The 21851-nt window shown below is 36.9% G+C and overlaps 3 protein-coding genes across 4 annotated transcripts in view; 1 reads left to right on the top strand and 2 right to left on the bottom strand.

Moving 5' to 3' along the window:
• The window catches only part of kcnj1b (potassium inwardly rectifying channel subfamily J member 1b), an 8551-nt gene extending 5488 nt beyond the window's left edge, over nt 1–3063 (bottom strand). The window contains exons 1-2 of one of the 2 annotated variants that reach the window (XM_067433315.1): nt 2908–3063; nt 1172–1285 (exon numbers count right to left, since the gene is read on the bottom strand). The gene's annotated coding sequence lies outside the window, so the exon portion shown is untranslated. Of the gene's footprint in view, nt 1–1171; nt 1286–1359; nt 1427–2907 lie in introns of those variants that run through there. The other variant, XM_067433316.1, reaches the window with a different exon arrangement.
• A 1870-nt stretch (nt 3064–4933) lies between these two features.
• dcps (decapping enzyme, scavenger) lies at nt 4934–14751 on the bottom strand. The gene is made up of 6 exons (XM_067432997.1): nt 14543–14751; nt 13424–13574; nt 8014–8159; nt 7798–7911; nt 7608–7718; nt 4934–6209 (listed from the first exon to the last, which is right to left on the bottom strand). Exons 1-6 carry the CDS (start codon nt 14708–14710, stop codon nt 5943–5945), a joined length of 957 nt encoding a protein of 318 aa, XP_067289098.1. The 5' UTR covers nt 14711–14751; the 3' UTR covers nt 4934–5942.
• An 87-nt stretch (nt 14752–14838) lies between these two features.
• Nucleotides 14839–21645, top strand: cry5 (cryptochrome circadian regulator 5). The gene is made up of 11 exons (XM_067432996.1): nt 14839–14952; nt 16115–16386; nt 16511–16705; nt 16786–16904; nt 16988–17142; nt 17490–17630; nt 17719–17886; nt 20455–20595; nt 20685–20836; nt 20925–21136; nt 21267–21645. The coding sequence occupies exons 2-11, from the start codon at nt 16172–16174 to the stop codon at nt 21323–21325; spliced, it is 1557 nt and encodes a 518-aa protein (XP_067289097.1). The 5' UTR covers nt 14839–14952; nt 16115–16171; the 3' UTR covers nt 21326–21645.
• The last annotated feature ends 206 nt before the right edge of the window (nt 21646–21851 follow it).

Raw genomic sequence — 21851 nt, 5'->3', positions numbered from 1 at the left:
CGGATCCGTGTGGACGAAACGCTGTTACGGTACAAAATGTATACGTATAGGCTACAGCTAAACAGGTCTCCATGTGGACGGACCTAAATGAAGCATTTCTTGGCCATAGGTTGACCTAAATTGGTATTATCTAATTGTGTACTAAAGTTTAACAGCTGCTAATGGTTGCAATCCGTTTCATACCATTCTATCAAAATTATCTGACATTATCAAGATAAATTTGCTCTGATACAGTTTAACTGAGTTCTTATATTTTATTACCATTTTTTAAACAAATAAACTGATAATATGAGAATTTTTAAGATTACAAAATTTATAGTGTCCTATAATTTATATACAAATAGAAGACAATTAAATATTTGATATTATATATATATATATATATATATATATATATATATATATATATATATATATATATATATATATATATTATCAAATATTTAATTGTCTTCTATTTGTATTTTATTATACAATATATATTATATATATTGAATTAAATTAAATTAAATTTAAAAAATATATATATATATATATATATATATATATATATATATATATATATATATATATATATATATATATATATATATATATATATATATATATATATAAAATATCAAATATTTAATTGTCTTCTATTTGTATATAAATTATAGGACACTATAAATTTTGTAATCTTAAAAATTCTCATATTATCAGTTTATTTGTTTAAAAAATGGTAATAAAATATAAGAACTCAGTTAAACTGTATCAGAGCAAATTTATCTTGATAATGTCAGATTATCAATGTCAGATATATATATATATATATTAGTTTAATAGTGCCCTTTAAGTGATATGTGCACTACAATACCCTAACACACAAATAATAAATTACAATTAAATACATATAATATTTTAACACTAAAAACATTTTAAAAATAATCTCTTAATGATTTATATAACAATATTTAGATGTCTTGCAAGAGGTCAAATTCAGGTGAAAATTAATTTTCCTTCTGTTAGAAAAACATTAAAATTCATATGTTGTTGTCAAAAAACCAAACGCAATGAAAGATAAATACTGCGTTTACTGCAGCTCATAATCCATTCAAACACCACAAATCACATTAATGATTGCTTTCTTTGTCACCTATAAATGTGAATGTAAAAAATATACGCCACATACCTACAAACTGAAAACGTCCCAGCAAACTTCAGTGCTGCTTGAAGTTCAGGCCATGAAGTTCTCCTCTTGAGCATATAACCATCAGGGTGCTGCTAAAATCCTCGATGAAATGTCCTAATCCCAGGCACATGCCACAGTTTACACATTATAAAGCAAAGACAGCTTAGAAAATTGTTCCAAAATCTAACCTCACATCAGACTTCTCTCACCAACCAATGCAAACCATTAGAAAGCTAATTAAAGATCCACTATTATAGATTTGCATTGAGGGTCAAAGTTGTTGAGTTATCCAAATACCACCCCAGACCCTCGACTGCTATCAGGGAACACCATTTGAAAAGAAGAACTTCAGCATGTAGCCCCTCGCTGCTTGTACCCATGGGAACGCAAATGCTTTGCAAAGAACAACACAAAGAAAGAGTTGAATCATTTCCCGTCGCGCAGATCCACAGCTCTGCATTTGCATTTAAATAAACTGATGTGAATGCTTTGAAATCGGGATAATTTACAGTCAAGGGCAAAGTTTAACTAACTAAATTTTAGGAAAATGTTCACATCTTAATTTTATTTTAGTTTTTAAGTTAATCATATGAAAATAAAGTTTCAGACTTTGGCTTAAGAGCGGAGTGTAAATAAACTTCACACCGCAGGGGATTTAGAAGTAAAGAAGAAAGCTGGATGAATGTGAGATGTTCGTTGCCTATTTAGTGTTAATCTGTTTTTTTGTAAACTCAAAATACTGGTGCAGAAAACAGAATTTATCCCAATCACTCACCCAAACACTCAGAACCTCTCAGGTAAAGAGAAGCTACACAAATACCATTCTCACACATGGCCACATTAACTTCCTCTGTAACACTTGCAGTAAGATAACCCTCAGTTTGTCAAACCACACTCATATCTCACATCATGTAAATCATTTAATTTGTTATATTTAAATCCTGCAGCTCAAACAATAGAGAACTGCGCTAGCAACGACAAAGTTGTGGGTCGCATGACTTCGGCAAAATCACTTCTAGTATACATACATACATACATCCATCCATCCATAAGATATATAAATACATCAGGCACATTATACACATTATATGTTACATCATAACATTATAGCCACTGACAGGTGAAGTGAGTAACACTGATTATCTCTTTATCACTGCACCTGTTTGTGAGTGGGATATAAGGCAGCAAGTGAACATTTTGTCCTCAAAGTTGATGTTTTAGAAGCAGGAAAAATGGGCTGGCATAAGGATTTGAGTGAGTTTGACTAGGGCCAAATTGTGATGGTTAGACGACTGGGTCAGAGCATCTCTAAAACTTCTTGTGGGGTGTTCCCAGTCTGCAGTAGTCAGTATCTATCAAAAGTGCTCCAAGGAAAGAACAGTGATGAACCGGCGACAGGGTCATGGGCGGCCAAGGCTCAATGGTGCACGTGGGGAGCGAAGGCTGGCCCATGTGGGCCGATCAAACAGACAAGCTACTGTAGTTCAAATTGCTCAAGATGTTAATGCTGGTTCTGATAGAAAGGTGTCAGAATACACAGAGCATCAGTTTGTTGCGTATGGGGCTGCATAGCCGCAGACCAGTCATGCCGACCCCTGTCCACTGCCGAAAGCGCCAACAGTTGGCACATGAGCATCAGAACAGGACCACGGAGCAATGGAAGAAGGTGGCCTGGTCTGATGAATCACGTTTTCTTTTAAATCATGTGGATGGCCGTGTGTGTGTGTTTCATGTACCTGGGGAACACATGGCACCAGGATGCACTATCATGGGAAGAAAGCAAGCCGGCAGAGGCAGTGTGATGCTTTTGGCAATGTTCTGCTGAGAAACCTTGGGTCCTGCAGGATAATGCGCCCTGCCACAAAGCAAAAAATGGTTCAGGAATGGTTTGAGGAGAACAACAACGAGTTTGAGGTGTTGACCTGACCTCCAAATTCCACAGATCTCAATCCAATTGAGCATCTGAGGGATGTGCTGAACAAACAAGTCCCATCCATGGAGGCCAAGTGTGTGTGGTGTACGCACGCACGCATGCACCCACACACACACAAACAATTGTTCCAATTATTAAAAAAATTAAAGATAAAATATACAAAAAATGAAATATTACACATTCCAAAATAAGTACGCTCACTGGCGGTCTTAGATGTTTGGACTGTATTTTAATTTTAAAAATAGCTGCTGACTTGTTACGCAGCCTGGAATTAAACCACACCATGTTGTTTAAAGCTGCTTTGAAGCAATTTGTATTGTATAAAGTGCTATGAAGGTGACTTGACTAAAAACATGTCACCAGTAGCCAAAAAGTTCCCACTTTGACAACAATCAAGCTTCCTTTAACATCATCATAATGCATAAATACACCATATATTCTCATTACACTTTGGAACAATGGGGCCCTATTACTTTACATTCACATTTAATGTGCTCAATAAGTCAATCCATAAAAATTAAAATAAATTACAAAATAATAATTTACAAAAAGCAGAGCGGAGTGATATATGGAGATGGAGAGGCTCTCTCTGACAGCAACACTTGTGCGCTATAATTATGTAATTGTTCTGGAGAGTCTCCTTAAAGCCATTTAAAAGCTCTTAAGGTGGAATATTCTGTCTAAATATAGAAATTAGCTGCCAAACATATCACAGCAGATAAGTAATAATACCTGGTAATTACTTGGAAATAATGAACATAAAACAAGGAGTTAAAGGGTGCGCACAAGAGCTTTAGCTAGTGACAACACTGAAATTAGCAGCAGCCAGATGCATCAAAAACATTCGTTATATTTGTACAAGTATTCTTTCTCAAAGGGATTTTGCTGCAGCTGGCTTCAGTTGCTTTAGAGGAACAATACAAAGATGAGTCTCTGAAATCATCTTAGATTCTCAAATGAGAATGACTGAGCGGTGCAAGTGGGAAACTGTCATAATTTGTTGTCCCTCATGTCTTTCCAAACCTTTTTATCCTTCGGTGGAATACGAAAAGAATTAACATGGATGCTGAGCTCCAAATAGGCCAATAAAAAGCTATATTCAAAGTCATCTAAAGCCATACAACAAATGTATATGTACGAAAACTACAGAATACAAGCAGCTAATAAGATTTACGGTTTTGGGGGAACTGTTTGTTCCTTTTAAAAGAGTATTGATACTCAAAACAGATCCTGTTTTGTGATTGCCTGTGAATAGAGGCCATTGTAAGACTTTGATTGTGTAATGTAAAAGAGTGAAATCTTTAAAAACTCATTGTTAAACCACATAAACAGGCAGCACAAACTTTGAACAGTCAATCTTTTTTTTTTTGCTGTGGAGTTTTGGACTTTTTCTGCCTCTCTATCCCTGGATTTACAATGAGCTCAGAACCAAAGAACTACTTTTGTTAACAAAAAAACAATCTGCGACTGAACTGAAAAGCAAAAACAGTATCAGTTGCGCTGCACTCGTGATATTTTACTCTTCATGCTTCTTGGACTACTATTAAGCCAGTAGGTTTTATTCATGTCTTCAGAAGTTTTAAAAAACAGCGCAGGAGCTTCACTGCGGCCCGCTGCTCTGTCAGTCACAGCCAAATCTCTTCAAAGGACCCCTAAAACCTCAAAGAATAAGGCCTGGGGCCCCTCTGGCTCCGATTCTGCTTTCAAATTGCCACGTCGTACCACAGACAGGTGCACAGCCTGACCAAATTATAGCAGTTTTGGGTGATGAATAGGGTTTGCATCCACAAGTTTAACCGCAGCATGACAGACAAAACACAACTAAACGATTTAAAAACAAACAGTACTTTAATAAAAATGCAGATGATCACAAAATCGAAACAGATTTAGACATAAAACTACAAACAAGACCATATTACACTACACAGAGTGGATACTGTAAAGGCCAATTCTCACTGCACCGACAGACACTGACCAACACAGACAACCACCAGATTACAGTAAGTCACTTCTCAGACATTCCACGGGCCGGCATGCACAGATTCGGCATGTTCAATCGGTGAAAACAAGCTCAGACATCTCTTGATGCCGTGTGAATTGGCCTTTAAAGGGATAGATCTCCCAAAAATGCAAATTCTGTCATTAATTACCCACCCCCATGTCGTTCTAAACCCTTAAGACCTTTGTTCACCTTCAGAACACAAATAAAGATATTTTTTGACAAAATCTTTTTGTCCCTCCATTGACAATTTAGACCAAAAAAAAAGTTCATTAAGAAATCGTAAAACTAATCCATATGAATTGAGCGGTTTAGTCCAAACCTATGATAAACAGATTGAATTTAGTCTTTTATCCACATATAACGAACAAACAGAAGCTAAACTGAACCTGCTTGATGCAACAAACCTCTTGCGGAAGCACAAACTTGATGCGTAACACGAGAATGAACCTGATTGGTTCTCACACATCAAGCGAACATGAGTTGATGAATGTTTTTTTGTGAATAAAAGCCTAAAATCAATCTGTTCATCAAATAAAGCGATTGTGTCTCTTCAGAAAAGTTGGACGAAACCGCTCAGTTCATATGGATTAGTTTTATGATCTCTGTGAACTTTGTGAAGCGTCTATGGAGGGAAAGAAAGCTCTCAGATTTGATTAAAAAAAGATCTTCATTTGTGTTCTGAAGATGAACAACATGAGGGCGAGTAATTATTTTTTCCTTTTTGGGTGAACTATCCCTTTAACAATGCACTAACAATAACAACTCGCTGGAAAGAAAGTGTACTTTAACCTGCAAGTATGACATCGTAAAATTAGCAAACAAGTGAAAGAAAGTTTCTAGAGTTTCCCGGCCTCTTTGAACCTGAGGAGCAGACCATCATCGGCCCGCAGTGGGAACGCCAGGCTGCGGTTGTGATAGTAACTGGAATCTGCCTGCAAGTTCTGAATGACATCGGAGAGCAGGTGGGCTCGTTCCACTCCACAACCTGGAGCGTTGTACTCCAGCGAGGTGAAATGGACGTGGAGGTGATAGTACGACGGCTGATAGTGGAGGTAAACGCGCAGTTTGCTCGGAGGGACGCCGTACTGCCGCTGAATGGTGTCCTGTGGATAAAGACGAGACTTGAATTTCAATTCGACTGGCTAGCCATGCTACATCTCACAAATGTACTTGGGAAAAACCTGGTGTTGCCTTTTTTTTATGTTTATATGTGATTTTGAGATTGTGATTAAACTGTTTTATCTTCCACAGGATCAACACAGATCTACATATCTAGAATAAGGTTTTTTTTATTTTTATAAATTAATACTTTTATTCTGCAAGGATGCCTTACATCGAATAAAACTGACCATAAAAGACATGTATAATGCTAAATTTTCCATTTGAAATAAATGCCGTTATGAATATTTTTTTATTCATCAAAGATTCTTGAAAAAATAGTCATGGTTTCCACAAAAAAAATTAAGCAACACAACATCAGTTTTCAAAATTGATTAAAAAAAAAAAAATTCTTGACCAATTTCTTGATCAGCATATTAGAATGATTTGTGAAGGATCATGTAACACTGAAGACAAATTTAGCTTTGCATCATAGGAATAAATTACAATTTAAAATGTTTTAGAGTAGAAACCATTATGTTACATTATATTATAAATGTTATATTATAAATATGTATTTATTTATTCATGATTTAACTCCACAACAGCAGCAATGGCTATGTTCATGGCAATCAAGCATTTCAATTTTTTAAACACTGTTATTTACAATAATTTGACAATTTTGTCAACAACAAAAAAATGAATCAATATACAAAAATCAGACAGGTATACCCAACAACAGTAATAATAAAAATTACATTGAATCTTTCAATTTTATAGTTGATAGAAATTCTAAAATAATTCCATGAGAAACCTTTTTAAAAATGTCCATTAATATATTATTTTCTGAATAAAAATATCGTTAACATTTTTTTTGACATTCTCAGACAAATCACAAATTGTTTTTTGGTTCTATTATAAATAAATTATATTAATATACTGTATTTTTTTTCTGCATTTTTGATCACATAAATACTGTCTTTAGTGACCATAAAAACGTACCAACCCCAAACTAGTCTATGTAGCATGCTTTTAAAAAGCAAGTACACATTTACTATCATTATTTAGCAGATGATTTTGTCCAAAACGACTCGCAAATGAGAATAGAAGCAATAAAATCAACAAGAGGGCAACAGTATTTAAGTGCACTGTCAAGTCCCTGTTAGTCTAGCAAAGTGCACGTAACAAGGTTTTTGTTTTGTTTTGTTTTGTTTTTTGAATGAACAAATGCTAATATTAATGGGTCAAATGCACAGTGAAAAAGCAGAAATAGTGTTGTGTAAGGTTTACATGTTCAGATAAACAGTGACATCTAGTGGACAACAGATTCAAAGTTCCACTTCCATCACTGTAAATGAAAACCATTTGTAGATGATTTTGACACATGAATCCATATAGCTCACCTCTCCTTTACTGCGAATGTTTGTGAGTAATGGCAGGTGCTCTGATGTAAGATCCCTCAAACTTTTAACATCCCTCCGGTGGACGATGGCAATCAGATAAAGGTCTTGTAGCTGGAGAGTTAAGGAAACAGTCATTGATTTTCACAGGCCTTTTATTCACTCGCTCCGAAATATAACGCGACAGATTCACCTGCTTTTGGTCCCACTTGAAATCGGGCAACAAAATAAAACCAGTATCAGGGTCTGGGTCCTCGAAAACAATCCGATCAGCCTCAGCTTTCTTCTCCAATATATTGTGTACCCACTGAAATGAAAATTAAAGATGGGAAGTCCAGTTATAAGCTGTATGTATGTGTGGTACTGTAATAAGAGTGAAATGAAGGGTCAGAGGTCACCGAAGCCTCACCTGCACACTGAAGCTCTGGCTGCTGATGTACGGTAGGGTGAGGTTACGGTAATCCTCCCCTGATTCTTCAACTAGAAAAACCTCTTGATGCAAATACTTCTTAACATGCTTCTCTGTCGCAGGGCACACCACTGTTGTTTTGATTTCTGTCACGAAAAATATAATGGTCATAAATCAAATGGATTTTTGGTTTAAATCATGATGTGTGGATTTTGCATGAAATGGAGCCTTGGACTCCCAATACAGTTTTTCAATATCTAAATTGTACACTTTTTTTTGAAGAAACTTGCTGTGAACGTGATGGCAGCAGTGCTGAGGACAGTGATTCTAAAAATAAGACAAATTGTGCATAAATTCCAAATTAATTGGAAAAGAGATTTAAATAAAAAGGGGAAAAGTGCCAAGTATAATTGCACAAATTTGAAAATTTAGTAGAGTGTAATATAACTAGAATGTATGTGAAATCATAAAAAGGGACAGACAAGCACCACAGATCCATTTAAGAACAGACAAGTTCCTACTTGCAGAATCACACACATCTCTATCAGGCATAACATTATGACCACTGACAGGTGAAGTGAGTAACATTGATTATCTCTTCATCACGGCACCTGTTAGTGGGTGGGATATATAAGGCAGCAAGTGAACATTTTGTCCTCAAAGTTGATGTGTTAGAAAACAACTGGGTCAGAGCCTCTTCAAAACTGCAGCTCTTGTGGGGTGTTCCCAGACTAAAATAGTCAGTATCTATCAAAAGTGGTCCAAGGAAGGAACAGCGGTGAACTGGTGACAGGGTCATGGGCGGCCAAGGCTCACTGATGCACGTGGGGAGCGAATGATGGCCCGTGTGGTCCGATCAAACAGACAAGGCTACTGTAGTTCAAATTGCTCAAGATGTTAAAGGGTTAGTTCACTCAAAAATGAAAATTCGGTCATTAATTACTCGCCCTCATGTTGTTCGACACCTGTAAGACATTTGTTCATCTTCGAAACACAAATGAAGATATTTTTGTTGAAATCCGATCGCTCAGAAAGGCCTCCATTGACGCCAATGTCATTTCCTCTCTCAAGACCCATAAAAGGCACTCCAGTGGTTCCACAATCCTTTTATGAAGCGACGAGAATAGTTTTTGTGCTCAAAATAGTGATGAATCAACGTGTCGATCCGAACCGCTGATTCAATACACTGATTCATAATGCTTCAGGAAGCAGTTTTGAAATCGGCCCATCACTATACAAGTCATTATTTAAGGTTTTTTTGCGCACAAAAACTATTCTCGTCGCTTTATTAAATTATTGTCGAGCCCACTGTAGTGAGATGGACTTTTAACAACATCTTTAGTGCCTTTAATGGGTCTTGAGAGAGGAAATTACATACAATGGAGGCCTTTCTGAGCGATCAGATTTCAACAACAAAAAAAACTTAATTTGTGTTCCGAAGATGGACAGAGGTAGCCTAGAAATCTAGACGCACCCTAGTGGCAGCAAATTTAATTTGCCCGCAAGTGTGGTCTAGCAACTCTCAATTCCTATCTGAGCTGTATTCCTCAGAATCTGGACGGCCCAATCACATCGTGTATAGAGTCGGCGGGCGGGGCCATAATGACGACGGCCGAGTTGCGTTTGCGTGCTTCTAGTAACACAGAAACTGGCGAACGGCGGCGGTCTTTCGAATCAGCTCTGCCCGCGACTCTGGAATTGGAGTTAAGCTTTTCTCTGAGAAAAGAACAAAGAGCGGCACTGAAGTCATTCTTAAAAAGGGAAGATGTGTTCGGAGTTTAGCCGACCGGATACGGCGAATGTTTAATCAGTCAGCGAGCTCCCCTTCACCGTCGTTGCTCCGGTTGGTGTAGCGCTATCCTATCGCGTGCAGAGGGAGTTTGAAAGACAACCGTTTATCCCGCCCCTCGGGGATTGAGCCCTGTCTATGGTGAGTTTCCAGACCAAACATCTTGATGTGGGTCTGGCTTGTCAGGCTAGGACAGAGGTCTTACGGGTGTCAAATGACATGAAGGCAAGTAATTAATAACAGAATTTTCATTGTTGGGTGAACTAACCCTTTAATGCTGGTTCTGATAGAAAGGTGTCAGAATACACAGTGCATCGCAGTTTGTTGCGTATGGGGCTGCATAGCAGCAGACCAGTCCAGGTGTCCATGCTGACCCCTGTCCACTCCCAAAAGTGCCAACTGCGGGCATGTAAGCATCCGTCCTTCGAATGAAACTTTAAACTGAGGTCCCGACTCTCTGTGGTTGTTAAAAATCCCAGGATGTCCTTCGATAAAGAGTAGGGGTGTAACCCCGGCATCCTGGCCCAATTTGCCCATTGGTCTCTGTCTATCATGGCCTCCTAATCATCCCCCTCTCCTGATTGGCTTCATCACTGTCTCCTCTCCACCAATCAGCTGGTGTGTGGTGAGCGTTCTGGCGCAATATGGCTGCCGTCGCATCATCCAGGTGGATGCTGCACATTGGTGGTGGTTGAGGAGATTCCCCCTTCTATATGTAAAGCGCTTTGGGTGCCTTGAAAAGCGCTATATAAATGTAACTAATTATTATTATTATCAGGATTGGATCACGGAGCAATGGAAGAAGGTAGCCTTATCTGATAAATCACGTTTTCTTTTACAGCACGTGGATGGCCGGTTGCGTGTGCGTCGCTTATCTGGGGAACACATGGCACCAGGATGCACAAAAGGAAGAAGGCAAGCCAGCAGTGTGATGCTTTGAGCAATGTTCTGCTGAAAAACCTTGGGTCCTGCCATCCATGTGGATGTTACTTTGACACGTACCACCTAAGTCACGCCTGAAAAATCCTCTCCCCCTATTGACGAAAATGAGAGAGGGAGGGGGAGATTTGAGGGAGGATTTTTCAGGCGGTACTTTTTACTGCGCCGAGTCGAAGTACTCTCAAAAGTACTATTGCGGCATACATTATAGTTATCCTTTTTAACTCGCTTAGAAAAGCGCCAAAATTTAATTTTTGTTACCATACTTGGTTGTTCAACTATTCGTGTAACTGTATTTAAATAGGTGAAACGTGGAGGTGTTTGGTCGCTTCTAATGAATAAACTGGGCTTAGTGGGCTAAGCTAAATGCTATTAGAATGTCACCGCACGTCAGAGCAATTAAGTGCACGCACTGAGACGAGAGAGGTATGCATCAACTCATCTTAGCTAAGGGAACAACAGTTTAATATAAAAAAAGCAGTGGAGTATCCCTTTAAAGGATCTGCAGCTAACATCTGGTGTCAGATACCACAGCACACCTTCAGGGGTCTAGTGGAGTCAATGCCTTGCAGGACAGAGCTGTTTTGGCAGCAAAAGGGGGACCAAAACAATATTAGGAAGATGTTCATAATGTTATGCCTGATCGTGTGTGTATGTATGTATGTATGTATGTGTATATATATATATATATATATATATATATATATATATATATATATATATATATATATATATATATATATATATATATATATATATATATATATATATATATATATATATATATATATATCAGGGTATATACAGCAATCCTTAAGTTAAATTTACTACTTTTTAATACCTTTTTTACTACCTTCAGAATATTTTAAAACCATCACGACACTGAATTCCAAGTGTTAATCAGCAACGTTTCTATTATTTACACAGATTATGACATATATAACATACAAAAAAGAATAGATTTAGAATCGACACCAGGAGGAAATCTGTTATAAGTTATCATTCAGACACAGTAAAATACATCTCAACATTCACAAAGGTTGGTTAAGGAGAAGCATTACTGCATACACATTTTATTTCAATTAATAATTGGTAATTCAGCAATTAAATTATTTAGTGTTTTTTTTTTCCAACAACAAAACCTGAGCCATATATTAAATTAAAAAAAGAAATGTTTTTGTAAGTTTTTAACATATTTTTTAATATAATTTCACAGTTAATCAATTAATGTAGAAAAAACATAAAGACAGTATATTTTAAATACTTGTTTAAATGGCATCTTTTTATGAATGAAGGCCAGTATTACTGATATTAATACAGCTACTGATTTTTTTTTATTTTTTACATTCATTATTAGGCTTCAAAAATATAACAGATTCTAATTTAAGTAAACTTAAAACAATGCTAACATAAACCCATAATAAATGTCATGTTTACTCCTGCCCTTCCTGTCTGAACAGTTAGGAAATATACAGAAATGTAATAAAGTTATCAAAGCTATATGCAGTCTGCACTGCATAAACTATAAATTAAATAGTTAATCCTTATTAAAGCTACAAAAGTTATTTAGTCAAGAGCAGCGAGTCATTTTCTCTGTTCCCTTTGTTCTTTAACTTTACTGTCAAGAAGCTTTATTGGCTGCTGTCCCTTTAAGAGCAGACAGACACGCGGATCTCACTGTTTATATACTGTCTATGGATCGCGCCTCTTTCTCTCAACTCTTTTTGTTCATTTTAGACTTCATATAAATAATTTAAGATCGTCTTATGAGGATAGTCGTTGGAGATATGCCTTGAAGCAAGTCTAAAATAAAACGTAAGCCAGCTACTTCTGATGAGCGCGCAGTGTTCTGAGATGACGCCGAATGACCGCTGAATATGACATCAGCATCAAACATATGTTGAGACGGAGACGAAAGATCTTTGATTATGTGCCCAGATATGCTAAAGCCCATATTTAAATGAACTAACGCAAACACAGATAGAATTTCAATCAGAATAGGACACCTGATGGTCTGAAAAAAATAATACCTAATTTGGAAAAAAATAATACCTCTGAGACCACATTTAACATTTTTAATGGCCTTAAATTTGACAATTTTGATTTATCACTTTTTAATACTTTTTAAAACCCCGCGGACACCCTGTATATTTTATATATATATATATATATATATATATATATATATATATATATATATATATATATATATATATATATATATATATATATATATATATATATATATATATATCATTGCAAATCAGCATGTTACTGTGATTTCTGAAGGATTATGTGTCACTGAAGACTGGTGTAATGGCAGGAATAAAGTTCATTTATATATTTACTTTGAAACAATATGTATTGTAAAATGTGATGTACAAATTAATGTGAATTGTTATTTTAAACTATAATAATATTCACAATATTGAATTTGATTCCAGTAAAAAAAAAAGCCTTGGTGAGCAGTAAGAGACTTCTTTCAAAAGCTTAAAAACATCGTACCGAACCCAAACTTGAATGATAGAGTACATTTAACAAATGGTACAGTGATTTATCGGAAGTAACATTTATGATACTTGTCTAAAAAACCAATGGTAGTGCAGGCAAGCCCCTCATTCTGTAGTTCTGAACAGATAAAATGAACAAACAGAGACTGGTGAAAACATGTTGTAATCCTACCATTCAGGTGTGCTGGTGCCTGAAGCTGGTATGTGCTGTACACGTCATTCTTCATCTCCAACTTGAGTTGACTGCTCTTCAGTAACTCGGACAGCGTGTCCTGTCTGATGGGAGTTTTCTCCAGGATCACAACAGCATCTTGATCCTTTACCTAGGAAACACAACATATGTGACCCTGGACCACAATAAGTTGAACGGGTTTTGTGGCAACATCCAACAATACATTGTATGGGTCAAAAATATATATTTTTTCTTCTTTTAATACATTTAATACATTTCCGGCCGAATATATATATATATATATATATATATATATATATATATATATATATATATATATATATATATATATATATATATATATATATATATATATATATAAAACATTTAATAGTAGTAGTAATATGCGTTGCTAAGGACTTCATTTGGACAAAGTTAAAAGACCATTTTCTCTCTCTCTCTCTCTCTATATATATATATATATATATATATATATATATATATATATATATATATATATATATATATATATTTATTTATTTATTTATTTTTGCACCCTGAGATTTTCAACATATTTGTATCTCGACCAAACAGTGACCTATCCTAACAAACCACACATCAATGGAAAGCTTATTGATTCAGCTTTCAGATGATGTAAGTTACCGTATCTCAATTTAAAACAATTCCAGGGTCCACGTGTCAAGGATTTTTAATTATTTGTAATTTTAACATGTATTCTTTTAAACTAACTAAACATTCATGTTATTAGTAGAGACTTGCTAGCAGGTAACGTTAATCCCATTAATACTAGTCATATTAGTCAGGTTTTAAATTAATTACAACAGTCATTCTGATTAGTTAGATATAACACATTTAGAAAATAAATAAAATATAAATGTTAGAACTAAGTTAGAAGCATATTTGGCTTAGGTAACAAAATACTAGTTTTTAACAAATAACTACTAGAAAAGTTGCAATACTAGTACCTATTACTAATTATTAGTAATTAGACATAAATAACTTAGCTACATTACTAGTAAATGTGTAATAATTAACGTTAGTTAGTGATTTCTGATGGTGGTGATTTCCCAGTGATTCTGTTCTCTCCTGCACACACACCTTTCCATGAATGAAGATGTTCTTCTCCCGAGCACACTCACGCAGAACGCGGGTGATTTCAAAATCCGAGACCGGGCTGTCGGAGGACAGTTCTCCCACTTCTCCGCGCTCATTGTCCTCATCTGTTTTAGTTCTTTTAGCGGCCCTGCCATTCTCGCTTTCCGCCATGATTCACCCCGCTGAAAAGCAACCAATCAAGAAACACTGCGTGAAACAAGCGGGAACAATAAACTTCTGCGCATGTCTCACCGACCGCATCCTGATTGGTTAGCATGTATGTGCCTTGGCATGTAAACAGTCTCTGATTGGCTGTTCTTGTGAGACACATGCTGCTGAATTCCTCATATTTTGTAACGTAGGGAAAGTTGTTACAAAACGCCGAGAGGAGACCTCACGTAACCCGAAAACTCGTAAGTATTGATGTTTTTTTAATATATTATTGTGTTTAGTTATACTGCGCCATTGACTCAAGAGTGTGTGCTTGGATTTAATTGCAGAGGCTTTAATGCATATTGTAAAATAGGAATACACTCTGTGTACTGGCAAAGATTTGAATCAGATTAATTGCATAAAAATACTACAATAGTCGTAGTATTAGTAATACTAATAATAATGTCAACGAAATAAGGCGCATTAGAGTCAGAAATTCGTTAATGTATCTGTAATTTCTAATAAGATATCAGTCTTTTAAGAAGAAATGTTTGTTGAGCTGCAAAGCAGCATATTGATTTCTGGAGGATCATGTAACACTGGAGTAATGATGCTGAAAAATCAGCTTTCACACCACAGGACTAAATTAGATTTATATTTATATCATTACTTTGAAACGATATGTATTTAAAAATGTATGCTAGGCATCAATGTTTCATGTTGCGATTAATTGCTGAAGCTTTATCACGGTATACGGTATTATCACGATATTGAAATAAGTAGTAAAAAAGTGGTCATAGTATAACAGGTTTAAGAACTCTTTTTGTAATAACAAAAATAACTCTGAATGTTTAAATACAATAACACAATGCACCCAAAATATATAAAAGTTAAAATTTCAAACAGATTAAACAGGTAGTAACACATTACGATAAGGTCTCATTATTTAATGCATTAACTAAGATTGATCAATAGCTACATTTGTTACAGAAAGTGTTATTTTTTTTTGTTTAAATTAGTTAAGAAATACAACTTGTGTTGCAGATCTGAATATTCAACTGATGAAATGCCATTATCAATACTAATACACAGATGAAAATTAAATTTAAGTGAATTATGTTTTCAATAGAAATTGGCAGTTAAGACAAAAAAAAAAACTTTTAAAAGCGAGAGGCCGAAATGAAAGGCATTGATAAGTAGACGTGGATTTGAAACGATTAAAAAAATATGATTTTTTTTATATACAAGTTTCATTTAAACTGTTTAATTTAAAACAAAACAAGCAAAACAAATACATGAACAAAATAGCAAGCAAAAATATGAAATAGAAATTATTAATATTATTATGATTACTATTTAAATTCATTTAAAACCAACATTTTGTGTAGTTTGACTTTTGTGTAAAAGTACTATTTATACCAGTTTTTCCAGTGTACTTTTGACTACCGGTGTGGAGGTCTGCGCATTCCGCGAGTGACCATGAGCCAGAACTCCATTCACTGGTTCCGCAAAGGACTGCGTTTGCATGATAACCCTGCACTGATCGCCGCCCTGAAAGACTGCAGACACATCTACCCCCTGTTCCTGCTGGACCCCTGGTACTCCAGTAACACTCACATCGGGATTAATCGATGGAGATTTCTGATGGAAGCTCTCAGAGACCTGGACTCCAGTCTGAAGAAACTCAACTCCAGGTAGGGAGGGAACAAAATAGCGTTATAAATACAAACTGAGCTCTGGGGTGGAGATCTAAGCTAAAGGTCAAATGTGGGCAAATGTGTTTTTCAAGCATGTTTTATGTATTTCTTGTACCTCTAGGCTCTTTGTTGTTAGTGGGAAGCCCACAGAGGTCCTTCCAAAGCTCTTTGACAAATGGAAGATCACTCGGTTGACTTTTGAGGTTGATACAGAGCCGTACAGTCAGAGCAGAGACAAGGAAGTCATGGAGTTGGCCAAGGAACATGGCGTGGAAGTTATTCCAAAGATTTCTCACACTCTTTACAACATTGACAGGTAGGTAGTGCATCATAATTTGCAAATCATATCTTAAAAAAAAATTTGCAGAGAAAACACTCACGTGCCTTTTCAAACAGAATTATTGATGAGAATAACAGCAAGACTCCCCTGACTTACGTTCGCTTCCAGAGCGTGGTGAAAGCCATCGGACTCCCTAAAAAACCTGTTCCTGCTCCAACCAAAGAGGACATGAAAGGTATCCGCCCTGATCATCATAGCAAATGAGAATAGATTGTTGCTGGGTTTTTTTCTCCTCCGTAATGCCTCTTTCGCTGGAAGGTGTGTCCACTCCATGTTCTAAGGACCACGAAGAGGAGTTTGGGATTCCAACTCTTGAAGATCTCAGATTGGATACATCATCCTTAGGACCAGATCTGTTCCCGGGGGGTGAACAGGAAGCTCTGCGCAGACTGGATGAGCACATGCAGAGAACGGTACAAGCCCCGACATTTTAATAACGTGTATATATATATATATATATATATATATATATATATATATATATTTCTGCAATCGAAATCGGGTGCTTTTTGAGTCGTACTCATAGACTGTAAAAAAATATGGACGTAGCGTCCGTGACGTCACCCATAGGTTTCCGATAAGTAAGTATAATATAACACTAACCATATGCCATAACCACCAACCATATTTTATACAAATATTTTCAATCAATACAATTAAATCTTAAGCATTAGTAGCTTAAATCAAGCTAAATAATCCACTCAAAATATCAATAATAATATAATCTCATCAAATGTTTTTTTTTTTTGTCTTTTTGCAGGGGTGGGTGTGCAAGTTTGAAAAACCACAGACGTCCCCCAATACCTTGATCCCCAGCACCACCGTCCTGAGCCCCTATGTCCGATTCGGCTGCTTGTCTGCACGTACCTTCTGGTGGAGGCTCGCAGACGTGTATAGAGGGGTACGCCAGATGTCTTGCGCATGAGCCGCTAGCATTTGTTTAACATTTAAAGATCCTGCTGGGGCTGAACGTGTGGTGTGTCTTGCAGAAGAAGCACTCTGAACCACCAGTTTCCCTGCATGGCCAGCTGCTGTGGAGAGAATTTTTCTACACGGCTGCCGTCGGGATCCCAAACTTCAATCGAATGGAAGGCAACCCTAACTGTGTGCAGGTGGACTGGGAAAACAATCCTGAGCACCTCGCTGCATGGAGGGAGGTAAAGGTTTTGTGCTTTTTTTGAATGTATTAAAATGTACAGTATGTATTGTAAAATGTAATGGGGTCATTCCGTGTCAACTCAACTCAGAGGTCCCCGGCTAAAAAACAAAAACATTTTAATCTCTTTTTTTATGGTGGAAGAAATGCATAAATGATAAAGAAAGGCAAAATATTAATGGAAGTTTATGTAAGATTGTGGCCAAAACTGTCAAATGACTGTAGAGCGGTGTATCCCCTCTCCCCCTCCCCCCTGACTCGAGGTTGCCAGATAGGCTGCAGGATCCAGCAGGAACGTTTGTAGGTGCAGCTGTGGTAACTAGAGCAGATCTGGCAACCCAGACGCCGAAACACTACTGACTTTGTGATTGGTAGATAGGTGGAGGGTGGAGCTTCAGGCCAAAACACAACATGTCAACATCAACATCAGTTGAGGGCTGCAACAACAACTTTTAAATGACAATATCCTGGCCAGACTACTGTTGTCAGTGATAGAAGTATTTGAAATTAACATGATTTCTTAATGTCTAGTGACATATCAGGGCCATTTTATGATGAATAAAAAGCCATTTCTTACATACAGTTCCTTTAAATGTCATGAATGCATATTTACGGAGTAATTCACTGTTTTGTTTGGAGTCAAATTAGAGTGGGTTAAAACAACTAAAGATGGCAGCATCATTATTTTATTGCTTCATGGTGAATGGTACAGAATATTTATGGCACTCAGACAGGTATATTCTATGCAATTATGTTGATAGAAAAAAAACGATACATTTCTAGTTTCTACATTATTTGTTCAGATATTCGCTTCCTTTAAAGATAAAAGTATCAGGTGTATGCAAAGTGACCCACATTTGGTTTTCGACCACTAAAATGTGTACAATTTACCAATTTACTCATGAAGCCGCATTAGGATCTCCATATCTCTGGGATTGAACCATATAGGGCCTTTAAAATGAAGATACCAAAAGAGAAGTAGGTTTACATTTACATTTATGCATTTGGCAGACGCTTTTATCCAAAGCGACTTACATTGCATTCAATGTACACATTTTTACATTATTGTCAGTTCTTGCTTTCCCTGGGAATCGAACCCATGACCTTAGCATTGCTTGCGCCACGCTCTACCGGTTGAGCTACAGGAAAGCCTAAAGCTAAAGGTTAAGAACCGGAATCTACAAGGGTATTAAAGGTATAGTTCACCCAAAAATGAAAATGTAATGTTTATCTGCTTACCCCCAGGGCATCCAAGATGTAGGTGTGTTTGTTTCTTCAGTAGAACACAAATAAAGTTAACTCCAACCGTTGCTCGTATAAATGCATGTAAATGGGGTGTTTTCTATTTGAGCCAATATGAGAGTAAAAAACAAATAGACATACGAATCCATATTAAAGGTGTCATGAACTGGCTTTTCTTTTTTTTATACTGTTGTCTGAGGTCAACTAATGACGTTTGTGTGGTTTTAGATTCAAAAACATCATAACTAATAAGTAATAGGCTATTTTCTACACTGGTTTTGAGGCTCTCTCCTGAACGCTGGGTTTTGATGGGCGTGACGCACTGGAGACTTGGAAGTAAACGCCCACGGCTAGGATTGGAGATCTGCATATTTAATGAGCTTCAGCTCCGCTGTCACATCTAGCCCCTGTCAGTTCCGTTCACATGAGGGAGAGATTATTTTGAAAGCAGCAACTGCAATGATTCTATCGCTCACAGGGCTCGTAAACGTCTTTATCAAACAAACACAATGATTTATTTCTCAGCCACCGGCGACTGTATTACATGGCCCGCACATTTCTGCCGACGGGCGTACGTTTTGGTCTGGTACAGCCCCGGGACTAGTACTATTAAATATAAAAATTATGTTTTACTCACATAAGTTTGTTGCACCATTCCTGTCGGATCCAATATAGAAGGTACAACATTGTGTTTGCAAATCCAGCACTTGAGAGTTGTTTAAAAATGATTCCGCAGTGAAATGAAGCGAACACACAAACGTTCGTCCCCATGTGAGCTAAAACTTAATTATAAATAAATGAAGTATCACACATTCCTAATATAATGATCCGAAGGAAGCTTATGCAGCGACTGTGTTCTTCCACAATATCTTGCTATCTTCTTCCACATGTTTATTGCTGCTGGCTAGTGATCAGCTCCATGAGTCGGTTGGCGGGGCTACTAAGTTACACGTTCAGTAGAGGCGTTGTTTTGTAGCGCTATGACGTGCGGATGAAGCTCACGATCGTTTTCTGGGCCTGGTGTCTATAAAAACTCTTTGACTAACAAGGGCGTTTTCAGCTCTGAAACTTACAGGACAATCTTATATTATCATGACCAAAAGCTCAAGGAAAAGTTGATTTCTTAATTCATCACCCCTTTAAACCCAGTGGCTCGTGGAGACACATTGATCTCTTAAGATACAAAACGATTGGTTTCTGCAAGGAACCATTTATGTTTTTTTTTTTTTTTTTTACATCATATCAGACGAATCACATCCAGTATTCCCAATGCCATTACTTCCGTCGAAGAAGTTAACAAACACGGCGCAATCATTTGTGATTTTAGGCTCGGACCGGTTTCCCGTTCATTGATGCCATTATGACGCAGTTGCGTCAGGAGGGCTGGATCCATCATCTGGCCCGTCATGCGGTCGCCTGTTTCCTGACCAGAGGAGACCTGTGGATAAGCTGGGAGGAGGGCCAAAAGGTTTGTGTTGTGCCCATGACCAGCCATGTTATAGAAAAATAGAGATATAATCATTAACCTGCTGTGTTTCTGCTCATTCTCATCTGAAGGTGTTTGAGGAGTTGCTGCTGGATGCTGATTGGTCGTTAAATGCAGGAAACTGGCAGTGGCTCTCCGCCAGCGCTTTCTTCCATCAGTACTTCAGGGTTTACTCTCCCATCGCCTTTGGAAAGAAAACCGACAAGTCTGGGGATTACATCAAGTTAGTTTCTTCTTTATATTCCGTTCTGGTTATCTGTGAAAAAACTGATTACTAAATGCTAACTAAACTCTACTCACATGTCTTCCAGGAAATACCTTCCGGTGCTGAAGAAATTCCCTGCCGAGTACATATATGAACCCTGGAAAGCTCCTCGGAGCATTCAGGACAGAGCAGGGTGCATCGTGGGAAAAGATTACCCTCGCCCTATTGTGGAGCATGAAGTTATCCATAAAAAGAATATTCAAAGAATGAAAGCAGCATATGCCAAGCGCTCTCCAGCGGACGAAACCGTCACTAAAGGTAATTATTTAGACCTAAAATATTAGTATTATTCTCATATACAAGTATAAAAATATATTATCTTCTGCCAAGTTTCTTGACTCAAATAGACACTTTGATTCTGTGTTTGATTCTTGTTTTCTCTGTCCAGGTGTAAAACGAAAAGCGCCATCTATCATGGACATGCTTGAGAAGAAGGCAAAGAGATAAAGCTGGGCTCTCTAATCCTGAATATTGTTATACTGTGTTCCTTTATGGGTCAATTATGGTTTATACTTTAACTAACTTTGATACATATGTGTTTAAGATAAAGTACAGTTTTCTATTTGAGGTTAGCTGTCATGGTTTTACACTTAAGAAACTGTTAATGTTTGCATGCTTTAAATGTGCTTTACCACTTTTAAAACCACTTTAAATACAAATAGCGAATGTTTGCCAATTAAATTTTCTGGTTAACCTTAAAGTGTGTGTGTGTGTGTGTGTGTGTGTGTGTGTGTGTGTGTGTGTGTGTGTGTGTGTGTGTGTGTGTGTGTGTGTGTGTGTGTGTGTGTGTGTGTGTGTGTGTGTGTGTGTGTGTGTGTGTGTGTGTGTGTGTGTGTACAGTGCCAATCAAAAGTTTGAAAACATTTCTGATTTTGAGCTTTATGATCATCAATTATTACCGGTGCTCAATTATTAATAATGGTTCTAATTTTTATCAATGTAACAATATAAATGTCTTCACTGTCTCTTTTGA

The sequence above is a fragment of the Pseudorasbora parva genome, chromosome 23, assembly GCF_024679245.1.
Source record: "Pseudorasbora parva isolate DD20220531a chromosome 23, ASM2467924v1, whole genome shotgun sequence".
Classification (NCBI taxonomy): domain Eukaryota; kingdom Metazoa; phylum Chordata; class Actinopteri; order Cypriniformes; family Gobionidae; genus Pseudorasbora; species Pseudorasbora parva.
The sequence above is the reverse complement of the archived record's forward strand: the minus strand, read 5'-3'. Positions and strand labels throughout refer to the sequence as shown.

What these genes read in the sequence shown, in the direction of transcription:
- cry5 (XM_067432996.1), top strand. Translation starts at nt 16,172, where the DNA reads ATGAGCCAGAACTCCATTCACTGGTTCCGCAAAGGACTGCGTTTGCAT. An exon ending in CTGAAGAAACTCAACTCCAG is followed by an intron (nt 16,387 to 16,510) that starts GTAGGGAGGGAA and finishes TTGTACCTCTAG; the next exon opens with GCTCTTTGTTGTTAGTGGGA. An exon ending in ACTCTTTACAACATTGACAG is followed by an intron (nt 16,706 to 16,785) that starts GTAGGTAGTGCA and finishes CTTTTCAAACAG; the next exon opens with AATTATTGATGAGAATAACA.
- dcps (XM_067432997.1), bottom strand. Translation starts at nt 14,710, where the DNA reads ATGGCGGAAAGCGAGAATGGCAGGGCCGCTAAAAGAACTAAAACAGAT. An exon ending in ACATCTTCATTCATGGAAAG is followed by an intron (nt 13,575 to 14,542) that starts GTGTGTGTGCAG and finishes TGTGTTTCCTAG; the next exon opens with GTAAAGGATCAAGATGCTGT. An exon ending in GCCAGAGCTTCAGTGTGCAG is followed by an intron (nt 7,912 to 8,013) that starts GTGAGGCTTCGG and finishes TTTTCATTTCAG; the next exon opens with TGGGTACACAATATATTGGA.